Below are 23,593 nucleotides of genomic sequence, written 5' to 3'. Positions count from 1 at the left end.
ATAACTTTTTACAAATCACAAACTAATAAATCTTGTTTTAATAACAACATTTTACATCTTTAAAACTCTATTCAAATCTCAAACCAATAACTCCCACCCACTTATTTGTGACTGATGATCAGTGTAATAATGTGTAAATGATTTTAATATTAAGTTACAATTTTTTTTTTTGGTAATAATTTTGACTTTTTGAGTAGTAAAAACTTAAGTGAAAGAAACAGAAAAATGTAATTAGGCCTGACTCTCAAGTATAAACAATTACACTGTTTTTTAGTAGGCTTTGTGATTGAAAATGGGCCCGCCACTGTAGAAGTAGCAAAGGCGTAAGGTTTGGAGCTGTCTGCTATATAAACCCTAATACCACAACCCTTGACCCAGTTCTCTGGCTTATCCTTCACGCCATTCTCTAAATCTCTCTAAATCTTTCTCTCGCTCGCCTCCTCCCCCTTACGCCGATCGTCCTTTCCCACCGTCGAGTCTTTTTCTCTCTCTGTCTCTCTACGGGTACGATTTTATTCTCTGATTCTCTCGTTCTGGTCGATGTTGATTTTGTGATTCCGCTCTGATTTTTTTTTCCGATCTTGTCGTCGTTGTCGTTTACTTCTTTTCAATTCCTGAAATGGGTTTTTCTGTCTATTTTGATTCTATTCGTGTAATCTCTGGTCTGATTTGATACTCAAAATCAGTTTTTAGGGTTTTACATCGTCTAAGCTAGATCCCTGAAATTTTATGTCTTTATGATGGTGATTTGATACTTTAAGAGTTGATGAGTTGCATCTGTGTGTATTTGCTTTTCTTAGTTGGGGTGTAGTTGAAATCTTCTTTTTTTTGTTTTTTTGTTTTTGGTGTCAATGTCTCGATAACAGGCTTTACGTTGTACACCAGATGTCTGTTGATCTCTGCAAGAAGAATCCATCTTTTCTTTGGTGTGACTGTGGTTATATGAGCAGGGGGAGGTTGTGGTGTTTTCAGATAATCTTGTTCAGGCACTGGACTTGACCTTCTTCACCTCTTCTTCTTCTTCTCTCTCTCTCTCTCTCTTTTCTTTATTTTCTCTATTTCTTCCTGGCTTCTTTGGATTTTTTTTCTGTCTAGTTTGATTACAAGCCATTCGCTTGTGTTGGTCCTGTTTACTGTGAACTTTGAAGACTAAGTTTTCTGTGCAAGACTCTCACTTTACTTGTGAGGAGTTTACAGAAGATTGTGCAAAGTTTTCCCCTTTGGATTCGCCAATGGGGAAAACTAAGTTGGCTCCTGGATTTCGTTTCCATCCGACTGATGTTGAACTCGTGAGATATTACTTGAAGAGGAAAATACTGGGGAAGAAGCTCATTGTTGATGCTATTGCTGAAGTTGACATTTACAAGTTTGAACCCCCTGATCTACCTGGTATCTATTCTTAAATACCTTCTTGTTCTGGTACTGTCATGTTTTCGGATCTCCATCCTATTATCTCTAACTTGGGAGTCTTTGTCCTTACAGATATGTCTTATATCAAAGGTGGGGATCTTAAGTGGCACTTCTTTTGCCCGAGGGAAAAGAAGTATGCTAGTGGGGTTAGGGCAAACCGTGCAACGGACTGTGGTTACTGGAAGACCACAGGGAAGGAGAGACCTGTTCTGTGCAATTCGGAAGTTGTGGGGAAGATTAAAACTCTGATTTATCACTTTGGTAAGTCGCCTCGCGGGGAGCGGACTGATTGGGTTATGCATGAATACAGGCTTGAAGACAAGGCACTGGCGCAGATGAATGTTCCTCAGGTATTATAAACTGATTAACTATGGCAATATGGTTTCAACTTGAACATGTGTTTAGGTTTCAGTACTTGATGATGATAGCTTGTTGTTTTCTCTGTTCTTTAGCTGCTCTGATACTGTGTTGGGGTTGATGTGTGAGGCTGTTCTGATTTTCATGGAACCTTATAACTGCCTTATCCTACCTCCAATTTTTCCCTTCTTCCACTTTTATATTGTTTCCTACTTGTTTAGTTTGATAGTTTAACTTATCATCCATGTCATGTAAGCTTATATCACTCTTTCTTTACTTACAATTATGTTTTGGACTGCAGGATACTTATGTGGTGTGCGTTCTGTTTAAAAAAGATGGACCAGGACCTAGAAATGGAGCCCAATATGGAGCTCCATTTAGAGATGAGGACTGGAGCGATGAGGAAGAGCGTACTGATGTTCCTACGACTAGCAATCCCACAATCTTTCATGAGCCTAGCAGAGAAACCAGTCTGGCTGTGACTGTCGCAGATGACCTCAACAAAGATTGTTTCGGTGGCATGATATCAGAATCGTGTGTCTCCGATTTCCTACCAACTACAACTAATACCACCAGTAAACTTCCAGATCCAAGTGATGCAGCTAACACTCATATGTCTGTTACACCTCTGGCAGATACCTTACCGACCCCCAACAACAACAATGATGACTTATATGCAATGTTGGATCTATTTGATGATGACGAAGAATTCTTGGGGTTCCCCAATGAGGTACATTTTTGGCATTCTTTTTTCTTTGGCTTAGTGTAATGATAAGAAGCCGGTGTCTCTGCTTGCTCGTAAGCTAGTAAGGCTGCTAGGTGTGTTAGTGGCATTGCGACGTAGTAACCATTAGAAAAGCTTCCTTTCTGTATTTCCCAACGTTGTTCATCCAAATCAATTCTTTTCTGTATTTCCCAACGTTGTTCATCCAAATCGATTCTTGCTGTTTTGCAAGTCTGTGTATCTCATAGTTTATCATTCCACAGGCAATACATAATCCCGGTGTCTCAGCTCCGGTTTCCTTGGAAGACATATTCAACGGATTACCAGACTTGGGCAATATGCATAACAACATGCCAAGGGCGTCCTCGTACGACCTAATTGAAAACTCGGAGTTATACTTAGAGCTACAAGACCTCACTGCTCCATTACTACCTCCTCCTCTGACTGCTCCATTAAATCCTCAAACTGGGAATGTCAATGACTCGAGAAGCTCATATCTGTATAATCAAGGCCACTTTGACTTCTCTGGTGGTAATGATGATGGTCCTTATGGCTTTTCTGCTAACATTGGACATGGACCAGACTCTGAAAAACGATGAAACCTCTTCTGTGCCCCAGGTCGGTCTGCTTCACAAATTAGCAGATGCACATCCAGAGAGAAGAAAAGAAGCACCCACGACCTTTTGTTTATTCAATTTCTGGACTTTTCTAGTCTTTGAATTAGTAAACCTCTCAATCAGTCGACATCTCTCTATTTCTTCCTTCGGTTGCCGTATTTTTATAAATATTTTCAACATTTACGCAACTTGCTTCTTTTTGTTATGGCTTATAAGCGTCTAGCTGATAACGATCAATTGATGAATGCTTCTTGGAAAAAACACTGACGATTGAATTTACCGACTAAAAACGAATCAGGGCATAACAAAACCCCAGACAGAAAAACACGAACATTATAGCCGAAGTCAAATAAAAAAAGACAAGAACGAAAGACGTAACAAGAAGAAAAGAAGAACCGTACTAGAATTAGGGACCAAAACAAAGACGGTTTGATTTTTTGGAATTAAATGGGCTTCGTAGGCCTACTGGGTTGGCCCAACCTACAGCATCAACGAATCGATCTCGTTTTATTTATAGCTTTTGGGTTTGAGCGATTTGATTGAGAACTCTCTTTTCACTAAACCCGATTGCTGCTGACTTTGAATTCAATTTCCTCTTTCCCAATTCTCTCTCGCTTTTAACTCGTTCGTTCGTTCGTTCGTTCAGAGATATTGACGTCGATCGTACGGTATCGGGAAGGGTGATGGAGAACACAGACGTCTTCTCGGGTCTCCATAATTTTCTGAGTAAACCCTCCGCCAAAGATTTCATCAAATCAATTAAAAGGTTCTCTCTCTCTCTCTTTTAGTCTTTCTCAGTGTTTTAGGTTTATTTGCTCTCTCTCTTCTTACAATGTGGCAATTGTATTGTTGGCCTCTCTACCTACAACTTTCATAAGATATGTTTTTGAGTTGTGCTAGTTTTTTCTAATTGATGTTTGCAGTTTCATTGTTTCGATCTTGAACACTGCACCAAACCCTGAAAAAGACTGTGATGCAGTTCAAGAGTTCTTTTCCAAGATGGAAGCTGCTTTCAGGGCTCATCCACTTTGGTCTGGTTGTTCCGAGGATGAATTGGACAATGCTGGAGATGTAAGTATCATCACAATATTCTTCTTCTTTTTTTTTCATTATATATATATATATATATTTTAGCTGCCTTTAATCATGTTCTGTATACACACACACACACATGCAGGGCCTGGAGAAGTATGTCATGACAAAGTTATTCCCACGAGTTTTTACATCAAACACCGAGGATGTTATATCTGATGAGAAACTCTTTCAAAAGTTGTCCTTGCTGAAACAATTCGTATCTCCTGAAAACTTGGATATACAACCAACTTTTCAAAACCAAACATCATGGCTCGTAAGTCACATCTAGCTAGCTCTCGGTATCGTAGTCTATTTCTTCAAATAATGCTACTTTGCCTATGATAATTAATGCATCCTCTTCTTTTATGGCAGCTAGCTCAAAAAGAGCTCCAGAAGATAAACATGTACAATAGTCCTCGTGATAAGCTTATGTGTATCCTTAGGTGCTGCAAAGTGATTAATAACTTACTGCTAAATGCTTCAATTGCTTCAAACGAGAATGCACCTGGTGCGGACCAATTCCTTCCTGTTCTCATATATGTTACCATTCGGGTAAAGGTTTGAAACAATTTATATATGCATGATGATGGTTTCTGATGTCTTTATGTGTGTTTTCATACTCTTATCTTTGGATTGTGAAACTACATTTAATTACTAATGATCATTATTATTTACTTTGTTTCTTTTTCAGGCTAACCCTCCACAATTTCACTCAAACTTTTTGTATATACAAAGATATAGGCGTCAATCTAAACTGGTTGGTGAAGCTGCCTACTTATTCACTAACATACTCTCTGCAGAGTCTTTCATCTCAAGTATTGATGCAAAATCCCTCTCAATGGATGAAGCTGACTTTGAAAATAAAATGGAATCTGCACGGGCACGTATTTCTGGTATGTCAAGCAGCCAGTCTTATCAAACTACTGATCACGACGCTGCACCCACTTCTCATCATACTCCTAAGAGGGAAAACACACTTTTGCATACAAAATCGTCTGATAGTCTCTCTGTTACCACCACCAATAATGAAACACTGAGTACAAACAGTGAAGCACCAATCAAGAAAGCTTCGGATATGGAAAACAAGGGTGCCGCTACACTTTTGAATAATAGAAGTGAGGAGGGAACCCAAATCTATCAAGAATATCCTTACATGTTTGCAAGTGTTGCTGATTTAACGATAGGAGATGTTGAAGGCTTGCTTGATAATTATAAACATCTCGTTTTCAAATACGTTGCCCTTTCCAAAGGCTTGGGTGATGCAACAACATCTTTAGCTCCATCAGTTTCACCTTCGCAAGCGTCTAAAGACTCTCTCAGAATCTTGCAAGATCGTTTTCAAATGTTCAAACGAAAAGGAAGCTGACAGGAGCGTCGATGATTTGATCCGAGCTCTACAACATTGTGAGTTGTTCATAAGCTCTCAGATGTAAAACACGAATCAAGACTTACATTTTTACAACTGTAGTCGGATTTGGTTCATGTAATTTTACTGCATATCACATTTGTTTTGATCAAAGGAAATAAATACAACTTCATTAATTTAGTAGACATTTTTTATTATCAAATTGAAATACCAACCGGTTTATATCTGAGCACCGGTTAAGGGTTCATCTTCATGAAGTCAGAAGGGTATTATTGTAATTTCCGGTCAATTTCTGTTCCTTCTGTCGCCCACCACCACCACCACCACCACTCAAGAGTCAAGACTCAAAAGAGTAACGGCGAATATGGAAGGGATTGGGCTGCGAAGTTGCGGCGAGGAGATTCTACGTCTCGGGTTTAGTTTACGCGGTGGTAACGGCGTCAGGTTTCCGGTTCTTCGGCGAGCTATGGTGATAAAGATGAGAGACCGTGGCAAGAACAGGAAACCATTGCAGAGAGGTCGAATGCTCAGTATCGAAGCGATTCAAGCGGTTCAAGCTTTAAAGCGAGCTAATCCTCTTCTTCCTCCTCCTCCTCCTCCACCTCCTCCTCCTCCTCCTTCTTCTCCCATGTCTTCTTCCTCAGTGATGCTTGATCGTGTAATCGATTCCAAATTCCGTCGGCTCTTGAAATTCGATATGGTCGCCGTTCTCAGAGAGCTTTTACGCCAAAGCGAGTGCTCTCTAGCTCTCAAGGTTCGTCTCTCGTCTCAGTCTATCTCTCTCTCTCTCTCAATCCATCATGTTTGAGCTGTGGTTATATCTTAAATTTTGAATTCGTTTTAGGTATTTGAAGAGATTCGAAAAGAGTATTGGTATAAGCCTCAGGTGAGATTGTACTCAGATATGATCGCTGTTATGGCGGATACTAGTTTGGTCGAAGAGGTTAGCTATCTTTACTATGCGATGAAATCAGAAGAGGGTTTAATGGCTGACATTGAAGGTTTCAACACTCTCTTGACGACACTTTTGAATCATAAGCTGTTTGATCTTGTCATGGATTGCTATGCCTTTATGCGATCAATTGGGTATGAGCCTGATAGGTCTTCCTTTAGGATTTTGGTCTTAGGTCTTGAATCGAATGGAGAAATGGGTTTATCTTGCTATTGTTAGACAAGATGCTCATGAGTATTATGGTGAATCACTTGAGTTTGTCGAAGAAGATGAAGAAAGTATCTAGTGGGACTGGTGGTGTGTTGCTCTAAATGATGGAGCACAAAAAAGTTGAGAGATTTGGAGAGATCTTCATTGTCCTATGTTCAGTAGAGCTCGATACTGTATACTAATATCTTCCAAGTAGGAGCCGATTAGATGATGCGTGGATTTTCGTAGCTAAGGTTAGCCGAACCATATCATGTAGGCTTGTATGTTGTAACATTGGAATGTTACCACCGAGTACGCGTTTTTGGATTGCATCAGAGAAGATACGAAACTTGAATCTGTTCCAGTCACTCAAGTCTATGGAGAACAACAATTTATAGCTACAAATTATTTTTTCAAACAAATTGAATTCGTGTGTGAATATTTGCTATGTGCGACTTATACATAAGTTTTAAGCCAAAACGACGTCGTTGCTTCTAGGTTTATTAGTGAGTTTTTTTATTTATTTTTTTTTTTGCAATTTTTTTTTGTTTCTCAAGTAAGTGGCTGAGCAAAATGGAGGATTCGCGGAGCGACGACTCCAATCTGAACCCTATACGCAATCGGAATCCGAATCCGACTCCAAACCCATTGTCGACGATCATCTCTTCAGCGCAGGTTTGGCCAACCATCGACGGTCCATTGGGGTTAACGGAGGAAGCATCCGTGGACTACGCTCGTCGATTCTACAAGTTCGGTTTCGCTCTCTTGCCTTGGCTCTGGTTTGTCAATTGCTTCTACTTCTGGCCTGTTCTTCGTCACGCTCGAGCTTTCCCTCAAATCCGCAATTGTAAGTTTTCAGATTGTGGAAGATACCGTTTGGGGATATTAGAATTGGGGTATTTTTGATTCTGGCAGTAGATCTCAATACACTAAATGTCTATGAGTTTTTTTTTGTTATCTCTGACGGATACTTGATAAGTCCATTGGAGTTTAAAGATTTTACTTGGCATATTCAGGTTCAAATCTTATGAAGTTATTTAACATTTAGTGTGTAGAGAGATATATACCATTAGAGTTCGTTTATAGGAAGCAATAAACAGAATAAGTTAAAGGGGAGTGTCTAATAATCCAGTGGCTAATGAGATTGTTCACAAGTTATCAATGTTCTATGATGATTATATAGTGTGTATCCTTATTTGATCTGGGGGACCACTATACTCTATCTTTGTTAAATCTTTCTCACTCGTCACGACTGGCTTTGATGTGTAAGAGAGAATACTCTGGAATTGATGATCATTCTCTGGAATTGCCTTTGATCTGGGGGGGGGGGGGGGGACAATACTCTGGAATTGATGATCATTCTTGTTTTGTCTTTTGAGTTATTTTGCTAGTTCTGATTCTAAGAAGTTTATACTTTTGAATCTCTTTTTTTTTTTTCAGATATGAAATGATGTACATTATTCTCTCTTACTCCTTTGAAAATCTTCTGTTACTGCAGATGTTGTCAGGTCAGCAATCGGTTTCAGTGTCTTTACAGCTCTTCTTTCCGCGTGGGCATTGACGTTCTCGATAGGAGGAGAACAACTTTTCGGCCCTGTCTATGATAAGCTGGTTATGTACAACGTTGCTGATCGTCTCGGCTTGTCTGGCTTGGCTTAGCTTAGCTCCCTCCAGCTTTTCTCGCTATCGTTTATGGTTAACGTACTAGAAACAGGAAGATCACATTGCCTTTATAACTTTGCCTATTCCGTTTCTCCTGTGTTTCTTTGCAAGCATCAAGGTGTTTTTAACACAAGTGGAGATCACTGGTGTGAATGGATGTAGTAACTTTTGGGCTTGGATATTCATCTGTCAATGAAAGTAATTAGTTCTCAATAAATACATGTGTGCGTCCCTTGTGTTAAACAATTGTTAATGGGCCATTAAATAGTTTTGTGGCCCATATTTGTCTTCCATCGTTGAGTCTTGTTTGGAGACACGCTAGCAACTCGATCGATTCATGCGTTCAGCGTTTGACAATCACGGTTCCTAAATGATTCCACTTTTCTAATTAAGGGACCCATCATCAATCAATCCTTACCTGAAACAAAACACATAACTCATTAAGACAAGAACCAACACTTAAACAAGAACCTCTCTCTCTCTCTATCTCTATTCTCTCTCTACACATCATCACCCTCGTTCGTGTCACTCTTCATCCATCCATTTACTCCAATCAAATCGGGAAAAAAAAAACAAAAAAAAAAAAAGATGGCTCTGCGTTTGAGATCTTCCCTCTCGAAATCGAATTTCTTCAACATTCTCAGATATAACAACCTCGGTTTCGGTACTGCGAGCCAGACGACTCGACATCTCCGCACACATGATCCTACTACGCTGCTTCGAGTTTCACAGAATCCAATTACTCGGTTCTGTAACACCATGGCAGAGAAACTCTCGAGTGTTGGCGAGCACGAAGACGCCAACGCTCAGGTGCATGCGAAATGTTTACCAATTCCCCCAATTACTCTCTCGTTTTTTTTTTTCACTTAAATTAATCACTGATGTAAGTATAGTAATATGAAACCTAATAACTTTGCAACTCTTATTTTCATGGTCCACTAAAAAGATCACTGGTAACTGTTTAAAGAAATAAACGATTTAGAACACATCACTCTGATAGATGTCAGAAATTTTGCTACTTTTTTCTTTTCTTTTTTAAAAATCATGCTGTATGGATGGATGGGCCTTTAATGTTCAGGTCATGGATTTTCCTGGAGGGAAGGTAGCTTTTACACCTGAGATTAAGTTCATATCAGAATCCAGTAAAGAGCGTGTCCCTTGCTACCGTGTTCTTGATGACAATGGCCAACTCATCACCAACAGCCACTTTGTTCAGGTTGACATGATAAAAAGATTTAATTAATCTTTTCCTTTCTTTGGTGAATTCTAAATACTCTCTCTTTAAGTAAAAGGTTTGTTTTTGTTTTTTTGGTTCTGCGTCTTAAGGTTAGTGAGGAAGTTGCGGTGAAGATGTATAGCGATATGGTTACTCTTCAAATAATGGATAACATCTTTTACGAAGCTCAAAGACAAGGCAGACTTTCCTTTTACGCTACTACCATCGGTGAAGAGGCCATTAATATTGCATCAGCCGCAGCTCTCTCTCCTCAAGATGTTATCTTTCCTCAGGTTTCTTTTGAATCACTAATGTATTCTGTTGCTACAGTTTCCTGCATTGACCGTGTTCACATACTGTTAGATGTAAGTTTTTCCTACAATATGAGAACGTTAGTGATTAGGCTCTCTTTTTTTTTTTTTTTTTTTGTTGTACCTTGCAGTACAGAGAGCCTGGTGTGCTATTGTGGCGTGGTTTCACCCTCCAAGAATTTGCGAACCAGTGTTTTGGGAACAAATCTGATAATGGAAAAGGCAGGCAGATGCCAGTCCACTATGGCTCTAACAAGCTCAACTATTTTACTGTTTCAGCCACAATTGCGTATAGCCTCAGATCCTCTTTTTTCTCAACTCTTAATATTCTTATAGTTTCTCTTGCTTATGTTGCATGGTTGCCTTGTCTTACTGATTCTATATTTTGTCTCCAGTACGCAGTTGCCAAACGCGGTTGGTGCTGCTTATTCCTTAAAGATGGACAAGAAGGATGCCTGTGCAGTCACATATTTTGGCGACGGTGGCTCGAGTGAGGTGAATAATAAGAGCATGCATTAAGCTGGCATATTGCAATGGATTGTGAATTTAGTATCTTTGCTTGCACTGTTCTAGAGCATTTCATACTTTTTCTGCATCACTATGATTACTGAAACTGTAAACTCTCTGGTGGCTGATGTTTTTGCTAGGGAGACTTTCATGCTGCTTTGAATTTTGCAGCGGTTATGGAAGCTCCTGTCTTATTTATTTGTCGGAACAATGGATGGGCAATCAGTACTCCCACCTCAGATCAGTTCCGAAGTAACTCCTTTTCTTTTTCCTTTGGATCATTTACATTCATTTATTTTGTTTTTTTCTTAAAAAGTCTTCTCGATTTCCAAACACAATGGCCAACAGGTGATGGTCTAGTGGTCAAAGGCCGCGCTTATGGTATTCGAAGTATACGTGTGGATGGAAACGACGCGCTAGCTATGTACAGTGCGGTGCACACTGCTCGTGAAATGGCAATTACTGAAGAGAGGCCAATCTTGATTGAGGTAATCTTGATGTCATTCTGTTGTAGATATTACAAGTAACAACAAAACACTAATTGAGTTTCAAATCCTTCTTTGTTTATGCTGTTAGGCCTTAACATACCGCGTAGGACACCATTCAACATCAGATGATTCCACTAGGTACCGTTCTGCAGATGAGATAGAGTGGTGGAACAAAGCTAGAAACCCACTTTCTAGGTTAAGGACATGGATTGAAAGTAACGGCTGGTGGAGTGATGAAGAGGAATCAGATCTGAGAAGCAGAATTAAGAAAGAGGTAACCACAATATATTTAAAAACCTTGATCTTGAGCATTGTATAAGAAGCATATAGGGTTTATAGATGCTGTAACATTGGATTCTTGTTGTTCCTTGTAAACAGATGTTAGAAGCGCTCAGGGTTGCAGAGAAGACTGAGAAACCGAATCTTGAGAACATGTTCTCGGATGTCTACGATGTTCCTCCTCTTAACCTCAGGGAACAGGAGCGTCAGGTGAGGCAGACCATCAAAAGTTACCCACAAGATTATCCATCAGATGTTCCTCTTTAGGTAGACTCTAATTGACTGCTTTGTGTAGTAAAATGTAAGTCATTGCCTACATTGTGTATTGAAATGTTTTATTAAAATCAAGACCATTTATTCCAAAAGCATACAACTTCTTTGATGGAGCAAACTTCTTCAGTATTAGAGAGTACACGACAACCCAATGTTGTATATACACCAGATACCCATTTCAGACAGTACATATATTACAGTTTCACTTCAGTTATGTCTCAGAGAGAAAATATCTCCTCTTCTATGGATTCTCTGATTGCCTGCAAGAGCCGTGGCATGAGCTTCTCAGTGCTGACCACGATCCCTGTTTTGTGTTCAAGATGCTTTCCTTTAGAGAAGTCCAGAGGATTACCATCAGCATCGCAAACTACACCTCCAGCTTCTGCACAAGGCAAGACTAGGTAAAGTTCAAACTGCTCTTCATCTACTCTTTAGAGAGGTTGTGACTGACTTTGTAGTAAACTTTGCTGTGTAATGTGCTTTGAAGTAAAAAAAATTATGCAATACATACCTGTGGTGATGATTGCACCAGCAGCATGGTTCCATATGTTTTCACGGTACCCTTTGAGAGTGAAACGCAAGTAGATCTCTGCGTCTCCTCGAGCTAGAGCTGCGTACTTCACTTGGCTATGGATTCTTAGAGGTGGAGCTTTGATCCCCAGTTTCTGCTTACCGTAAAGAGAGCAAGTATTAGCAATAAAGGATAAAATATTTGCTAGGTCAGGCTCTAGGCAGAAGCAAAAGATGTTATACTTTGGCAATGGAGCTATGGATGGGGATCGGTTTATGAGATGATTCGACAAAGGTTGCTTCTTCAGGATTCTCAATGTTGCTCACATGCACCTATTAACACACTTTCTTGACTCTGTTTTAAGGATAAAGAAAGAGACAACAAGTCTAAAATACATTATGATATGCTGATGAGACCTTCTCTGGAGGATGAGAGTCGCCTTCAAGCGACTGCACATAAGCTCCTTCTCCCTCTGTAGCAAAGAAAAGGCATCCAACTTTACCGGAAGAAGCAGACTTGTGATTCTCAAGTTTAGGGCAAGCCATGACACCGAGCACTACTTTGCCTTCCACAAGCAAAGCCAATGCCACAGCGTACTCCTCTCCTTTTACAAACCTATAAACCAGAATCTGCAGCTCAGAGCAAAAATAAAGAGAAGATTTTACTATAATGAGTTTCAAGACTTCTCACCCTCTGGTTCCATCAACAGGATCAAGAATCCAATGGCGGCCACTGGAACCGCCTTGTGACCTCCCGTGGTCTATTGCCTTCCTGACATTTTCCACTGAAAGAGAAGAGTTGGCGTAAGAATCATCGGAAGCTAAAGCATTGTTCACAAGCTTAGTGATGCTTTCTAGAAATTCCTCGGCGCCATCTTTTTTCAGATCTTCTGCATTCTGCAAAAGATAATATAACAGAGAAAGATTTAGTTTTGTGTATGTGTGATTTAACTATATATAGAGACTGTTCAAAAATTTAAGGTACCTCTTCAGCAACTAAGTAAAGTGGTTCAGGGTGAAGTTCTCTCTCTAATACATGACTTATCACAGCTTGGGATCCTGCAGTTATCAATAGGTTTGGTCAATTAGGACTGGTTTGATAGGAGCAGGTTGACCAGTAAATTCATGCAAAATCAGAACCGATTGACAAAAGAATTGTGGGATTGAGTTAACCATAATCAGCAGCTGTAACTGGACTTTTATCAGATTTTGACCGTACGTTTGATTGCAACAGAGACTTTTGCACTTCCTGGTCAACCCACAATTCCAAAAAAAAAAAGTCCGTCTTTAAGAAAGCTTTCTCTATAAGTTAGTATGTAATAGAGAGACATATGTGGTTACTAACCTGGCTGAGACGGACTGCAAGAGAGACGGCTTTCTTAGCCGCAGCAAGCTCCTTCTCATAAGTCATCGAAACATGAAAGAAGTAAACGAAAGAAGACGAAGATGACTTTATTAATCGGGTCATGTGTTCATATATTATGTATATAACCGAGTTTGGTGGAAGTTTCAACACATATTCGTAAGAAGATGCACTTGTTATATATTAATCAAGACCTGTGATTTCTATAATCAACCAATATAAATCAATAGGCATATATGTAGCTGTAAGAACTGTTGATACGAAACTTGTAGAAAATATCAAAACCGAATATATTCGTTTTTGGAATCGAAATAACACGCTACGAAATACGAATCATATAAACTCAACATCTCAATACTAAATATAGCAAGCTAAGAGAAAAAACGAGTGGCTGTAACAAAAAATTAAACAGTTCTACTATTTCTGTTTTACTTTTAGAAGTTTGCTTTAAGTTGTTGCAACTTACAACTTCTTGAGTTCTTCAAGAACTCACACTAAATAGAAAACATAAAACCACCTTTTTTTGGTTAATTAAAAACAAACTCGACCACTCAGATATATATACTCCATCAATAGTACACAAATCATCAAACACAACACAGCTTGCAATCATAATCTCAACCTTTTTCACTTCTTCTTGAATATCTTGATACACATCTTGTATCAAGAATCATGGCTAGGTTCTTGAATATCGCGTTGGTTCAACTCTTGATCGTTTTGTTTGTCGCAAATGTTTTGGAGGCCACGAAACTTAATGTGATGGACAAATGTTGGCGACCAAACCCACATTGGCGTAGAACCCGCAATCAGCTTGCCCGGTGTTCAGTTGGATTTTCCGGAAAAATGACCGGAAATATTGGTAAAGGAGTCACACAATACAAAGTAACTGACCCTTCTGATGATCCTCTGAACCCAAAACCTGGAACCCTAAGATACGGAGCAACACTCGTCAAAGGTAAAAAGTGGATCACATTCAAGAGAAACATGAAGATCAAGCTTCATAAACCGCTTCTAATCAGCAGCTTCACGACACTCGATGGCCGAGGTGCTAGTGTTCACATCTCGGGTCCCGCTTGTCTCATAGTCTACAAAGCCACAGATGTGATAATTCATGGACTTAAGATCCATGATTGTAAAGCTCATCCACCAAGCTCAGTGATGGGACCAGACTCAAAGATCATTCAACTTGGAAAAGTGGACGGCGACGCGATTAGGTTGGTCACGGCTAAGAAAGTATGGATCGACCACAACACGCTCTATGATTGTGAAGACGGTCTTCTAGACGTCACACGAGGGACGACTGATGTCACAGTGTCGAACAATTGGTTTAGGAACCAAGACAAGGTCATGCTTCTTGGACACGAGGATGGCTATGTAAGAGACAAAGACATGAAAGTCACTGTTGTGTTTAACCACTTCGGTCCTAATTGCAACCAGAGAATGCCAAGGTACAAAAGTGAAATATAAAAAGCTTAGACTAATCAATTATCCTTACATTGTTAATTTCATTTCTGATTTTGATGATAAGCTATGTTAATATATGCAGAATTAGATATGGATATGCTCATGTTGCTAATAACTATTACCAAGGATGGACTCAATATGCAATTGGAGGAAGCATGAGCCCTCGTGTGAAGAGTGAGTCAAACTACTTCGTCGCCCCAAAATCTGGACGCAAAGAGGTGCGTTCCAAGTCGTAAAATCACAAACGCAAAAAACACACAACACATTGTTTTTTTTTTTTGTAGCATATCTCATCTAGCATATGAATTTGTACTTCTTGTAGATAACTTGGAAGAAACATAGCCAAGGAGACCAAATGCAATGGAAGTTCTACTCAGTGAATGCTTACTTCGAGAATGGAGCTTGTTTCGCCTTAGACAAAGGTGTTGGAAAAGCACGGCCTAATTACGGCCCTGATCAAAGTTTCACAGTCGCAAACGCTAAAACCGTTAAAGAACTCACAAGTTCAGCTGGAGCCTTACACTGCACCAGAAACTCCGTCTGTTAGAACAACAACGCTTACATGACTTTTTAGCGTTTCAACATTTCTGCGTTTTCTTGTCTCTTTCATTCATGTACATCAAAATGTATACACAAACGTAAATGAAAACAAGTAATCGAGGAGGGTTAAGGAATTGGCTTGTTAAAGCCTGTCTGCTAGAACAACAACGCTTAACATGACTTCTTAGCGGTTCAACATTGCAAAGTTTTCTCTTCTTCTTCTTCATTCATGTACATGAATTTTCTGTGGATAAACAACAAAAATACTCTGACAAAACAGATTAACCCCTGGGGCATTTTTGATTCGGTTGGAAGAAACTAACCTCGTCAAAATTCTAACAGAGAAAACAGTTTTGATTTTAAACTACTGAGTATTGACTAAGACGTTTTCTTGTCAGAGACTGAAGGTGACTTGTCCATTGATTGAGCAGATTTAGAAGTTGTTACTGCTGATTGTTCATCTTCAACGAGTTTCCGGAGTTTTGTCTGAAGACCACGAACTCGATCCTCGGTTCTCCTCAGCTTCCTCCATCTATAAGCTGTCCAAAGGAAAAGACCGCCATAGACAACAGTATAAGAACCCCAAACATATGGATAAGCTTCGGCGTGATCTCTGAGTTTCTTGTATTGTTCTTCAATTGCACCTACAAAACCAGGAGCCACTTGGTTTGGTTGGTTTTCCTGATCTTCTACTCCACTCTGCTCTGTCGTCGCCATCTCAAATCGCAAATCAGCTCTCTGACTAAATCTGACGCGGAACAAAAAACCAAAAAGGGAAAGATATAAAGTAAGAAGACGAGCTTTGATCATGCAGAAGAATGTAGAGTAGTGCTTATGTATTAAATAAAGAAAGGAAATGATAAAGGCTAAGCTTAGTCCCTAACTACAAAATTGAATCAACAAAACTGCTAACTAGCAAGAACAGCTCATGTCAAAGGATTATTACTTGAAAATTGATACTTTTTGTTATGAAATCACAAAGCATAAACAATGAAATGCGTCAAACTGTAGAATCTATATTGAGCTCATGAAGTGAAACAAACTAAGATCATTTTAAAAAAAAACCTACAAAATTCATGAGGAAGTTGGGAAATATCATATCCATTTTACTTCTGAAACTTAAGGCACTAATTTCTTACGATTTGAGGAAATTACAACCAAAAGAAGTATGAAATCTTAAAACTTTGCACAAACCCTCGAAACAAGATCGATGGGGGGGGGGGGGGGGGGAGATCTATGAAACGAAACGCAGTAATATTGAAATCAACAATCTCTAAGGCATTTGCACAAACACTTTATATGCATCTAGGAGGTCTAATGGCTACAAAAACCCAGAAGTCACAGGCACAGACAAATCGCAAAAAATAAAAATCCTTTCTTTAATCTTCTTCAAAAGCATAATCAAACCCAATGGATCTTATAATTAAAAAAAAAAAACGAAACAGGTACCTGGAAGTTAGACAAAGTCGTCTAAGAGATATAGCTCTTAAACCCCTATAAAGCTTTGCAAAACCCAGATCGAGAGATTTGATCGGTGTACTGTCTTACGATGTACTCTTTTAACCGTGTCGCTTATTTTTCTTTGGTTTATGTCTTTGGTGTCAGATGTCACTTTAATTAGATTAAAATAAAAACCCGGTTTAATTTTGTATCAGTTTGATTCAAAATTCAATTTATAATTTTATTTTTTCTTTGGTTTTGAAATTTTGATAACAAAAATGAGATCCTATTGTAGAAGAATTTGTAGCTTTGATTGAACTCAGAAAAAAAAAAAAAAGATTCTATGATCCCACCAAGTGTTAACGTCATTCAAACTTTCATATGTTCAGGGTCAAAGACTCATGAGATGAGTTCAGAAACAACCAAAAACCAATGTTTTGAAACCCGACCCAGATTGTGAAACATGACCCGTCTCAGCCAGGTTACAACTTGAGATTAGTAACCACATATGAGATTAGTAAAGAAAACATTGGTTTTGGCAAAAACATTTCATGAGTTCAACAATTTCAGACTCCATGAACTTGGTGCTTTACAAGCTGCAGAAGTAAGAAGAGAATACACAAAGGAGCTTTCAAGAGCTCAGAAGCAAAAGTTTCCAAAGAATGATTTATATAAACCCATGGCTATGTAGTAGTCGATCAGATTCTTCATTTCTAAATCAAGCTTCCAAAGGTTCTTCAAGAACTGCAACATTAGAAAGCATGTCTGAGTTTAAGGTTCTTTGTATTAAACAATTGTTACTTGTACAAACATTACAAAAACCTTTTCTCTTTGTTGGAGTGATTTCTGCGTTGGAAGCCACCGGTGCTTTTGTTGGCACATCAGGGAGATCCAATTTCTCAGGTTTTTCAGGCACGAGCTCTGTCTTAGGCACTTCAGGCATATCTTCATCAATCAGCTTTAACCAAACAACAAAACAAACAAACATTATAATTTGACTCTATTCAAGAAGTAACAAAGTAAATGGTACTGGAAATATCATTAGGCACAATATATGGTCCTAATGCAGGAAAATTTTGTATCTGAGAAACAAGAGAACCCATTATGTAACAGACCTGACTCTCTAGGTTGTCGAACTCTGCTAAGATCTCTTCTTCATCTTCTGCTGATAGTTTCTCACCTAATATGGCACTTAGTTCCTAAAATCCAAGTGTTTAACAGTTAGATAAAGCAAAAGAATACTCTCGACTGACCATGAAAGAAACAAACAAGGATAAGCTTGCCTAATGTGACACATGATTGTAATAATATGCGAACCGCATAAACAAAAAGGAACATTAAAGTTCACTATTAACTCACATCCTGATAAGCCTTGGCCTCAGCAGTGTCATCCATTAGTTTTTGAACATCATCAAGGTTGACCTCACTCTGAATCGCCTTAATTGCACTGTTACCTTGCTTTAAGCTCTCAAAGACTGCCTTTTGCTTGCTTGTAAGTTCAATATCTGCCAACTGGGAGACATAACGAGAGGTTCAAAATATGTTCTTTCAAATAGATAGCGCAGCATCAAGTTATGCAATGGAAACAGGGGTCAAGTAAGTTTAACTTGTTGTTCGACATTGATGACCCACTGATCAACTTGCTTCAACAACTCTTCTTGCGTCCGCTTCTTCTTCAATGCTAACAAAGCCCTATCTTTTCGCTTCTCACGAATTAAGTCTCTCGCAGCTTGCTTCTCAGCTTCAATTACTTTCTCAAGCTAACAAAGGGTTTAAAAAAAGAAAGAAGGGTTTAAGAGAAAGAAGGTAAAGCTTAAAGATCAAAAGAAAGAACACATCAATCGCTTTACATATCTCAGCAATCGAACTCACTAGCAACAGATGAATGACGTAAATAAAACTATCATAAGCCTGACATAAGAATCAAATTTTGGATCCAAGACGGATTCTGAAGGCAAGTAGCAACTTCTTCATCACCCATTTTGACAAGACAATCCAATCTCAATTCTCAAACAAAACCAAGACCTCAGAAAGTAGACACCTTTAATTGTTTCATACACCGCATATAGCTGCAATTCAGTAACCTTAATTCCATCTTACACGAGCTATGGTGAATCAAAACTAATCTTTCAATCTCAGATTCCAGAAACAGACCCAATTCGAGCAAGATTTAAACCCTAGAAATGCAAAAATCACAAGCGAAGGAATCAAAAACCTGTTGCTGATATTGACCAAGCTTGCGCCTTTGGGTTTTAAGAGAGAGAATCGCTCGATCAACCTCCGTGATCTTTGGTTTCTTCACGAACAAATTCCCCATCGAGCCACTTTATCCCCACCAAATCCAACAAAAAAGTTCCAGAAGTGGTAGAGATTTCTTGAGAAGGGCTTCGCGATTTCAAACCAAAGTCCAAATCTTTTTTGCTTTTCCGGTGCAAAACCGCAAAGCTAAAAAAGCTCCCACGTTTTAAGATTTGGCCGCGCGTTTTCTCAAACCCACGGTTTAGTTTTATTAGAGCGTTCTGAATTAGTATGTCACAGTTCTAATTTTATCACACGCGGCACAACAGCGCGTGATTGGTGAACGCATTAACATAATAAATACGCGAGAAGAGAGAGATACGGCGCTTCATTTGTCCTTCAGAATTTCTAATCAAATCCCTCTCTCAAATCGATTTCGCAGTAGAAGAGTGCTTTTGCTTTCTCTGAGAAACCCGTTGCAGCGTCACGACCAGGTATGTCTTCTCTTGTTTGCTAAAATTTTGTAATTTATCGTTGTTTTGATTGGTGCGAGTTTACTCTGGTCTGAAAAGAGCGTTTTGGGTTTGGTTTTTTATAGTTGGAGAAAATGTCTTCGAGAGGAAAAAGGAAAGACGATGATGTCAGAGCATCAGATGACGAATCTGAAGCCCACGCGTCGGCTAAGAAAGTCGCAAAGCCAGCAGACTCCTCCGACGAGTCTGACGACATCGTCGTCTGCAACGTTTGTCTACTCTCTCTCTCTCTCTCTGTACTTCAATAGCATTTCGTTATCTACTCTAGTAGCAGTGAGCTTTTTAGGGTTTCGTTCAAGTTTTGATTTTGTTAATAGGTTTTGCTCAATTTTAGGGTTTTTAATCGAATTAGGGTTTATGATGGTTTGTTTGGGTGTACATTCAGATATCTAAGAACAGGAGAGTCTCTGTGAGGAATTGGAACGGGAAGATTTGGATTGACATTCGTGAGTTCTATGTCAAGGACGGTAAAACTTTACCTGGGAAGAAAGGTAAACTTTTGTTTTTTTAACTATCTTCTTGTGTGTGTTCCTCTTGATCTCATAATTCACCATTGCTAGTAATGTGTTCCCTCATATCTTAGTCTTTTTTATCATTTTTAGTTACTGTTTTGCTTTGTTAAGTTTCTGCATCTAGTTAGGATTTTATAATTTCAGATCGTAGGGCTTTATTATAAGTTTATAACAGGTTATTCTGCTGATTGAGAGTGTTTATGTTCTTGTAACTCCTAAGTATGAGGGGAGATGGTGTAGAGTGTTTTCTTTTCAATAGCATCGTTTTGTTTTTTGTTTATAGTTCTCTTTAACATGAAAATATTTGATAATGATTTGTATTGTCCCATGCCTGTCTCTAAGGACAGCTATATTAGTTTGCTTTCTTTGCGTAATCATGTATTGACAAGGTTATCTCTATTTCTGTTATACGTTGCAGGTATCTCTCTAAGCGTGGATCAGGTATTCACATCTGTCTCCCATTGTTTATGTCTACCAGAATTATTTCTGTTTTCTTGTTATTTGCTTATTACGCAACTTTTCCTTAATGCAGTGGAACACTCTTCGGAACCACGCAGAGGATATCGAGAAGGCTCTCTCTGACCTTTCTTAGGTTTTAAAAACTTGTATAATTTGGTTGTACGTCTATTAGAAGATGGCTCAGGTGTTTTGGTTGTTCTGTGCTTCGAATTAGTTGGTGTATTGACTATTATAACTTTTGGTTAAGACAAGCTTTGGTTAAGATTGATTGCTCTTTTATTTGCTGTTTACAACTTAAATACGTTACTGGAATATCTGTTAACAAGATAAGGTCTAACTGTTACATTGTTACATACTGTACCTCTTGATTGATCCGGACCTTGTCTTAAGAGCTGGGACACTGAGCGAACCAATGTCAAGAACTCTGTGCACATAACCTTTTTCTTAATGCAGTGGAACGATCTTCGGAACCATGAGGAGGATATCGATAAGGCTCTATCTGACCCTTCTTAGGTTTTGAAGCTTGTATAGTAGTAACTCTATTGGAAGATGGCTTAGGTTGTTCTTTTGGTTTGTTTTTCAGAACTGCAATTAGTTGATGTATCGAATCTATCACTTTTGGTTCAGAAAAGATTCGGCTGGAATTGAGAATGATTACTCTTTTATTTGATGTTGAATTTACAACTTGCGATATTGCGCTGAAATACATAAATATTCATTTGATAAAATTATAAACAATATAGATGTAAATGTGACATAGCCTGCCAAAGTTCACTTGAATCTGGACATTGTCCTAAAGAGCTGGAACACTGAGAGATCCCACGTCAAGAACTCTGTGCAATATCTGCCCAAACAGATCACAAAATGACAGATTATTAACGCATTTTCAAGGCTAACGGAAAGGGAAGAGATGTATGTTATGTTCTTACCTCACCAACCCTAGCATTGATTTTCAATGGAACAAGGTCATCAGCTCTTGTTTCCCCTATATTTACAATTGCAGTCATGGCACCAGCCTCATGAGCAGCTCTGCAAAAGGTATATAAAGAAAGCTTCTTAACGAGATGCAAACCCAAAACTGGATGAGATCATTCTCAAGCATTACCTGATAAGGCGAAAAGCGGACATTGTCATTAATGATGAACCCAAAACGAGAAATGCATCACTCTGTTTTGCAACTTCCATTGCCTGAGTAGCTCTTTCCTTCGGGATGTTGTCTCCAAAGAAAATTACCTTCAATAAAACCAACGCATAATAAGAAACAGTGCCAAACTGCTTTGTCTCTATCTCATAAAGTCGAGCTTACATCGGGTTTTAGGACTCCTTGGCACTTTTCACATACTGGTATATGAAAACCCTCTTCCCAAAACTTTTCGTCAATCTCAATATCTCCATCAGGCCTTTGTTTCATGCCAAAGCTCTTCTCAGATCCTGGATCTCCATGATCAATACTTTCTATTGCTTCAGCCCACTACAGTAGAAACAATAACATTGTAACTTTGCGAGGTAATACATTATTAATACAGTTGATTCGGGTTATGGTATACACTGACCTTAGGATTGATAGCTTTTAGCTGATCCTGAAACAAGTCTCGGGGAAAAGAGAAGCCGCAATCTAAGCATATAACAGTATATACTGTGCCATGTAATTCAAGTGGATCACTCCCAGCACGATGATGCAGCCTAAAAACGTAGAGCTTTGAGTCAACATTCTTCATATCCAACAGAGATCCCACAAAAGAAGGAACTCATTAGTATATACCTGTCAACGTTTTGTGTGATCATAAAGTTGATTCGTCCAGCTTTCTCTAGTGATGCTAAAGCAGTATGAGCTGGTCCTGGTTGTGCTGCAGTGAACCGCCTCCATCCAGCGTAACTCCTTGCCCAATACCGCCTACGAGCTCGGCTTGATCGAGTGAATTCCTGTGAAGCAGATGGTCGACAATAGATTTAAGACAACAAGAAGATGACCCAAAGTTTGCATTAAGCATCGTAAAGATATTCATAGATCTTGCCTTCAGATCACCTGATGGGTAATTGGTTTGAAACCAAAACTATATGCTCCATTGGGACTGCACCAGATGTAACCAGATGTGAGGAAAGGACATGGAAATCAAAAATCTTGATCAAACTGAGACCATCTGCACGAAGAAGACAAGCCATTTTCAAACCTTCTATAATCCGGGATTCCACATTCTGTACTTATCCCAGCTCCGGTCAAGATGGTGAGTCTCGAACTGCAGGAGAGAAGAGGAAAGCCTTAAAGATTTACAGATCACATAATGGTCACTGCTGAAAAAGATGGTGAAGGACTATGAACCTTTGCTCAAAAAGTCGATATAACTTTTGGATATCTTCCATATTGGGAGGATCAGCATCTGGCACAATCTTTTTATCCCTCAGAAACCTAGGAGGTGCTTTTGATTCATTCCCCAAAGAACCACCACCAGGGATTGAAACTCGACATGTTGTTCTCACAAAGCGTCTGCATCCTTTAAACAACAGAACCAAATTTCCCCTAGATTGTAGTGGTTGGTACATACTACGCAACGGACACAAATCTGAATACACACGCACACAAAAACTTTGCAACATTAACACCATTTCCTAGCTAAAGTAATGAATCAAACTAGCTTTAAGGCCACAAAAGATCAGGAAGAAGAACATCCCCATCTCAAGATTTACTCATACTTGCCTGTAACAATTCCTCCAAACACTCTTCTCATGCTCACCAAAAAGCCTACAAATGTAAAATGCAACCACTTTACGAAAGCCTCAAGTATCCAAGACAACCAAATTCAATAAAGAAGATGTAGCGAGACAATGAGATTTAAAAATTAAGCCATCAAATGATAGTTTCACCGACAAGTAAATAAGACAAAACACAAGAGATGTTTCGTGAGGGCAATACACATATCTTCTTCTTCTTCTTATCTTAGATAATTAAACGATTCCTCAACATATATATAGTAATTATCTCCGCATTAGATACCTTTGAGAGGTCGTTAATGGCGGATGAAACCAGATTTCTCCAGTTTTTTTTTGCTTTTTGTTTCTCCAGAAATTGTTTTTTTTTTTCTTTATAAAGTAAGAAGACGAGGTGGCTAAA

General features: G+C 38.9%; 9 protein-coding genes, 1 long non-coding RNA gene and 2 pseudogenes across 22 annotated transcripts; 8 read left to right on the top strand and 4 right to left on the bottom strand.

Moving 5' to 3' along the window:
- The first annotated feature begins 67 nt into the window (after positions 1–67).
- LOC104734924 (NAC domain-containing protein 82) lies at positions 68–3,296 on the top strand. 2 transcript variants are annotated; one of them, XM_010454609.3, is made up of 5 exons: positions 68–504; positions 886–1,389; positions 1,483–1,760; positions 2,069–2,497; positions 2,755–3,296. In XM_010454609.3, exons 2-5 carry the CDS (start codon positions 1,233–1,235, stop codon positions 3,088–3,090), a joined length of 1,200 nt encoding a protein of 399 aa, XP_010452911.1. In that variant the 5' UTR covers positions 68–504; positions 886–1,232; the 3' UTR covers positions 3,091–3,296. The 2 variants fall into 2 exon arrangements, with proteins under 2 accessions (XP_010452911.1, XP_010452910.1); XM_010454608.3 differs by having other exon boundaries at positions 192–504; positions 867–1,389.
- Positions 3,297–3,655: 359 nt separating this feature from the next.
- On the top strand, positions 3,656–5,724 carry LOC104737903 (vacuolar protein sorting-associated protein 9A-like; annotated as a pseudogene). Its single transcript, XR_015577851.1, has 5 exons — positions 3,656–3,874; positions 4,032–4,179; positions 4,286–4,456; positions 4,555–4,734; positions 4,874–5,724. The product of XR_015577851.1 is annotated as a vacuolar protein sorting-associated protein 9A-like (transcript).
- A 132-nt stretch (positions 5,725–5,856) lies between these two features.
- On the top strand, positions 5,857–6,930 carry LOC109125035 (pentatricopeptide repeat-containing protein At1g62350-like; annotated as a pseudogene). Its single transcript, XR_015577852.1, has 2 exons — positions 5,857–6,302; positions 6,393–6,930. The product of XR_015577852.1 is annotated as a pentatricopeptide repeat-containing protein At1g62350-like (transcript).
- A 75-nt stretch (positions 6,931–7,005) lies between these two features.
- LOC104734922 (putative gamma-secretase subunit PEN-2) lies at positions 7,006–8,568 on the top strand. Its single transcript, XM_010454606.3, has 2 exons — positions 7,006–7,536; positions 8,188–8,568. Exons 1-2 carry the CDS (start codon positions 7,263–7,265, stop codon positions 8,346–8,348), a joined length of 435 nt encoding a protein of 144 aa, XP_010452908.1. The 5' UTR covers positions 7,006–7,262; the 3' UTR covers positions 8,349–8,568.
- Positions 8,569–8,743: 175 nt separating this feature from the next.
- LOC104734920 (2-oxoisovalerate dehydrogenase subunit alpha 2, mitochondrial) lies at positions 8,744–11,517 on the top strand. Of its 2 annotated transcripts, none has more exons than XM_010454603.3 (9): positions 8,744–9,161; positions 9,430–9,567; positions 9,678–9,860; positions 10,010–10,167; positions 10,274–10,373; positions 10,526–10,637; positions 10,734–10,873; positions 10,962–11,147; positions 11,252–11,517. In XM_010454603.3, exons 1-9 carry the CDS (start codon positions 8,940–8,942, stop codon positions 11,417–11,419), a joined length of 1,407 nt encoding a protein of 468 aa, XP_010452905.1. In that variant the 5' UTR covers positions 8,744–8,939; the 3' UTR covers positions 11,420–11,517. The 2 variants fall into 2 exon arrangements, 1 of the variants encoding a protein (XP_010452905.1); XR_015577850.1 differs by having other exon boundaries at positions 8,768–9,161; positions 10,557–10,637.
- On the bottom strand, positions 11,486–13,628 carry LOC104734921 (putative 3'(2'),5'-bisphosphate nucleotidase 4). Its single transcript, XM_010454604.3, has 8 exons — positions 13,281–13,628; positions 13,109–13,184; positions 12,921–12,994; positions 12,627–12,832; positions 12,353–12,551; positions 12,179–12,268; positions 11,937–12,090; positions 11,486–11,807 (listed from the first exon to the last, which is right to left on the bottom strand). Exons 1-8 carry the CDS (start codon positions 13,401–13,403, stop codon positions 11,644–11,646), a joined length of 1,086 nt encoding a protein of 361 aa, XP_010452906.1. The 5' UTR covers positions 13,404–13,628; the 3' UTR covers positions 11,486–11,643.
- Positions 11,689–12,984, top strand: LOC147929171 (uncharacterized). The gene is made up of 2 exons (XR_015577853.1): positions 11,689–11,826; positions 11,913–12,984. It is a non-coding gene; the product is annotated as an uncharacterized LOC147929171 (long non-coding RNA).
- Positions 13,629–13,887: 259 nt separating the features above from the next.
- LOC104737902 (putative pectate lyase 4) lies at positions 13,888–15,436 on the top strand. Its single transcript, XM_010458153.3, has 3 exons — positions 13,888–14,746; positions 14,845–14,980; positions 15,085–15,436. The coding sequence occupies exons 1-3, from the start codon at positions 13,971–13,973 to the stop codon at positions 15,307–15,309; spliced, it is 1,137 nt and encodes a 378-aa protein (XP_010456455.1). The 5' UTR covers positions 13,888–13,970; the 3' UTR covers positions 15,310–15,436.
- Positions 15,437–15,459: 23 nt separating this feature from the next.
- LOC104734919 (uncharacterized) lies at positions 15,460–16,885 on the bottom strand. Its single transcript, XM_010454602.3, has 2 exons — positions 16,752–16,885; positions 15,460–16,050 (listed from the first exon to the last, which is right to left on the bottom strand). Exon 2 carries the CDS (start codon positions 16,017–16,019, stop codon positions 15,681–15,683), a length of 339 nt encoding a protein of 112 aa, XP_010452904.1. The 5' UTR covers positions 16,020–16,050; positions 16,752–16,885; the 3' UTR covers positions 15,460–15,680.
- Positions 16,886–17,237: 352 nt separating this feature from the next.
- LOC104734918 (vacuolar protein sorting-associated protein 20 homolog 2) lies at positions 17,238–19,410 on the bottom strand. Its single transcript, XM_010454601.3, has 6 exons — positions 18,958–19,410; positions 18,350–18,502; positions 18,102–18,254; positions 17,858–17,941; positions 17,565–17,700; positions 17,238–17,486 (listed from the first exon to the last, which is right to left on the bottom strand). The coding sequence occupies exons 1-6, from the start codon at positions 19,057–19,059 to the stop codon at positions 17,461–17,463; spliced, it is 654 nt and encodes a 217-aa protein (XP_010452903.1). The 5' UTR covers positions 19,060–19,410; the 3' UTR covers positions 17,238–17,460.
- On the top strand, positions 19,351–20,746 carry LOC104734917 (RNA polymerase II transcriptional coactivator KIWI). The gene is made up of 5 exons (XM_010454600.3): positions 19,351–19,474; positions 19,579–19,722; positions 19,899–20,004; positions 20,444–20,466; positions 20,558–20,746. The coding sequence occupies exons 2-5, from the start codon at positions 19,588–19,590 to the stop codon at positions 20,615–20,617; spliced, it is 324 nt and encodes a 107-aa protein (XP_010452902.1). The 5' UTR covers positions 19,351–19,474; positions 19,579–19,587; the 3' UTR covers positions 20,618–20,746.
- Positions 20,747–21,128: 382 nt separating this feature from the next.
- Positions 21,129–23,581, bottom strand: LOC104734916 (NAD-dependent protein deacylase SRT2). Of its 9 annotated transcripts, none has more exons than XM_010454597.3 (11): positions 23,477–23,581; positions 23,180–23,224; positions 22,805–23,045; positions 22,656–22,721; positions 22,511–22,556; positions 22,247–22,407; positions 22,038–22,167; positions 21,791–21,955; positions 21,590–21,717; positions 21,414–21,513; positions 21,129–21,328 (listed from the first exon to the last, which is right to left on the bottom strand). In XM_010454597.3, the coding sequence occupies exons 2-11, from the start codon at positions 23,208–23,210 to the stop codon at positions 21,278–21,280; spliced, it is 1,119 nt and encodes a 372-aa protein (XP_010452899.2). In that variant the 5' UTR covers positions 23,211–23,224; positions 23,477–23,581; the 3' UTR covers positions 21,129–21,277. The 9 variants fall into 9 exon arrangements, with proteins under 9 accessions (XP_010452899.2, XP_010452898.2, XP_087337194.1 ...); XM_010454596.3 differs by having other exon boundaries at positions 23,351–23,566; XM_087481068.1 differs by having other exon boundaries at positions 23,176–23,224; positions 23,351–23,549.
- Between the last annotated feature and the right edge of the window lie 12 nt (positions 23,582–23,593).

Source organism: Camelina sativa, chromosome 13, assembly GCF_030686135.1.
Source record: "Camelina sativa cultivar CO46 ecotype springtype chromosome 13, ASM3068613v1".
In the NCBI taxonomy this organism is placed as follows: domain Eukaryota; kingdom Viridiplantae; phylum Streptophyta; class Magnoliopsida; order Brassicales; family Brassicaceae; genus Camelina; species Camelina sativa.
This window is presented reverse-complemented; position numbering and strand designations above follow the sequence as displayed.

Bases quoted from the DNA above. Each gene is read 5' to 3' on its own strand.
- LOC104734921 (XM_010454604.3), bottom strand. From the start codon at position 13,403: ATGACCCGATTAATAAAGTCATCTTCGTCTTCTTTCGTTTACTTCTTT. The intron at 12,269-12,352 runs GTCTCATCAGCA...GTGTGTTAATAG, and splicing joins ACTCTCATCCTCCAGAGAAG to GTGCATGTGAGCAACATTGA. The intron at 12,091-12,178 runs GTATAACATCTT...TACGGTAAGCAG, and splicing joins TCCATAGCTCCATTGCCAAA to AAACTGGGGATCAAAGCTCC.
- LOC104734918 (XM_010454601.3), bottom strand. From the start codon at position 19,059: ATGGGGAATTTGTTCGTGAAGAAACCAAAGATCACGGAGGTTGATCGA. The intron at 17,942-18,101 runs GTGAGTTAATAG...CTTGGATTTTAG, and splicing joins AGGCCAAGGCTTATCAGGAT to GAACTAAGTGCCATATTAGG. The intron at 17,487-17,564 runs GTTTTTGTAATG...CTAATGTTGCAG, and splicing joins CACTCCAACAAAGAGAAAAG to TTCTTGAAGAACCTTTGGAA.
- LOC104737902 (XM_010458153.3), top strand. From the start codon at position 13,971: ATGGCTAGGTTCTTGAATATCGCGTTGGTTCAACTCTTGATCGTTTTG. The intron at 14,747-14,844 runs GTACAAAAGTGA...TAATATATGCAG, and splicing joins TGCAACCAGAGAATGCCAAG to AATTAGATATGGATATGCTC. The intron at 14,981-15,084 runs GTGCGTTCCAAG...TACTTCTTGTAG, and splicing joins CAAAATCTGGACGCAAAGAG to ATAACTTGGAAGAAACATAG.
- LOC104734916 (XM_010454596.3), bottom strand. From the start codon at position 23,399: ATGTGTATTGCCCTCACGAAACATCTCTTGTGTTTTGTCTTATTTACT. The intron at 22,722-22,804 runs GTTCATAGTCCT...TCTCTCCTGCAG, and splicing joins TATCGACTTTTTGAGCAAAG to TTCGAGACTCACCATCTTGA. The intron at 21,329-21,413 runs GTAAGAACATAA...CTGTTTGGGCAG, and splicing joins TCAATGCTAGGGTTGGTGAG to ATATTGCACAGAGTTCTTGA.
- LOC104734924 (XM_010454609.3), top strand. From the start codon at position 1,233: ATGGGGAAAACTAAGTTGGCTCCTGGATTTCGTTTCCATCCGACTGAT. The intron at 1,390-1,482 runs GTATCTATTCTT...TTGTCCTTACAG, and splicing joins TGAACCCCCTGATCTACCTG to ATATGTCTTATATCAAAGGT. The intron at 2,498-2,754 runs GTACATTTTTGG...ATCATTCCACAG, and splicing joins TCTTGGGGTTCCCCAATGAG to GCAATACATAATCCCGGTGT.
- LOC104734920 (XM_010454603.3), top strand. From the start codon at position 8,940: ATGGCTCTGCGTTTGAGATCTTCCCTCTCGAAATCGAATTTCTTCAAC. The intron at 10,374-10,525 runs GTGAATAATAAG...TGTTTTTGCTAG, and splicing joins GCGACGGTGGCTCGAGTGAG to GGAGACTTTCATGCTGCTTT. The intron at 10,874-10,961 runs GTAATCTTGATG...TTATGCTGTTAG, and splicing joins AGAGGCCAATCTTGATTGAG to GCCTTAACATACCGCGTAGG.
- LOC104734919 (XM_010454602.3), bottom strand. From the start codon at position 16,019: ATGGCGACGACAGAGCAGAGTGGAGTAGAAGATCAGGAAAACCAACCA.
- LOC104734922 (XM_010454606.3), top strand. From the start codon at position 7,263: ATGGAGGATTCGCGGAGCGACGACTCCAATCTGAACCCTATACGCAAT. The intron at 7,537-8,187 runs GTAAGTTTTCAG...CTGTTACTGCAG, and splicing joins TTTCCCTCAAATCCGCAATT to ATGTTGTCAGGTCAGCAATC.
- LOC104734917 (XM_010454600.3), top strand. From the start codon at position 19,588: ATGTCTTCGAGAGGAAAAAGGAAAGACGATGATGTCAGAGCATCAGAT. The intron at 19,723-19,898 runs GTTTGTCTACTC...GTGTACATTCAG, and splicing joins ACGACATCGTCGTCTGCAAC to ATATCTAAGAACAGGAGAGT. The intron at 20,005-20,443 runs GTAAACTTTTGT...TATACGTTGCAG, and splicing joins AACTTTACCTGGGAAGAAAG to GTATCTCTCTAAGCGTGGAT.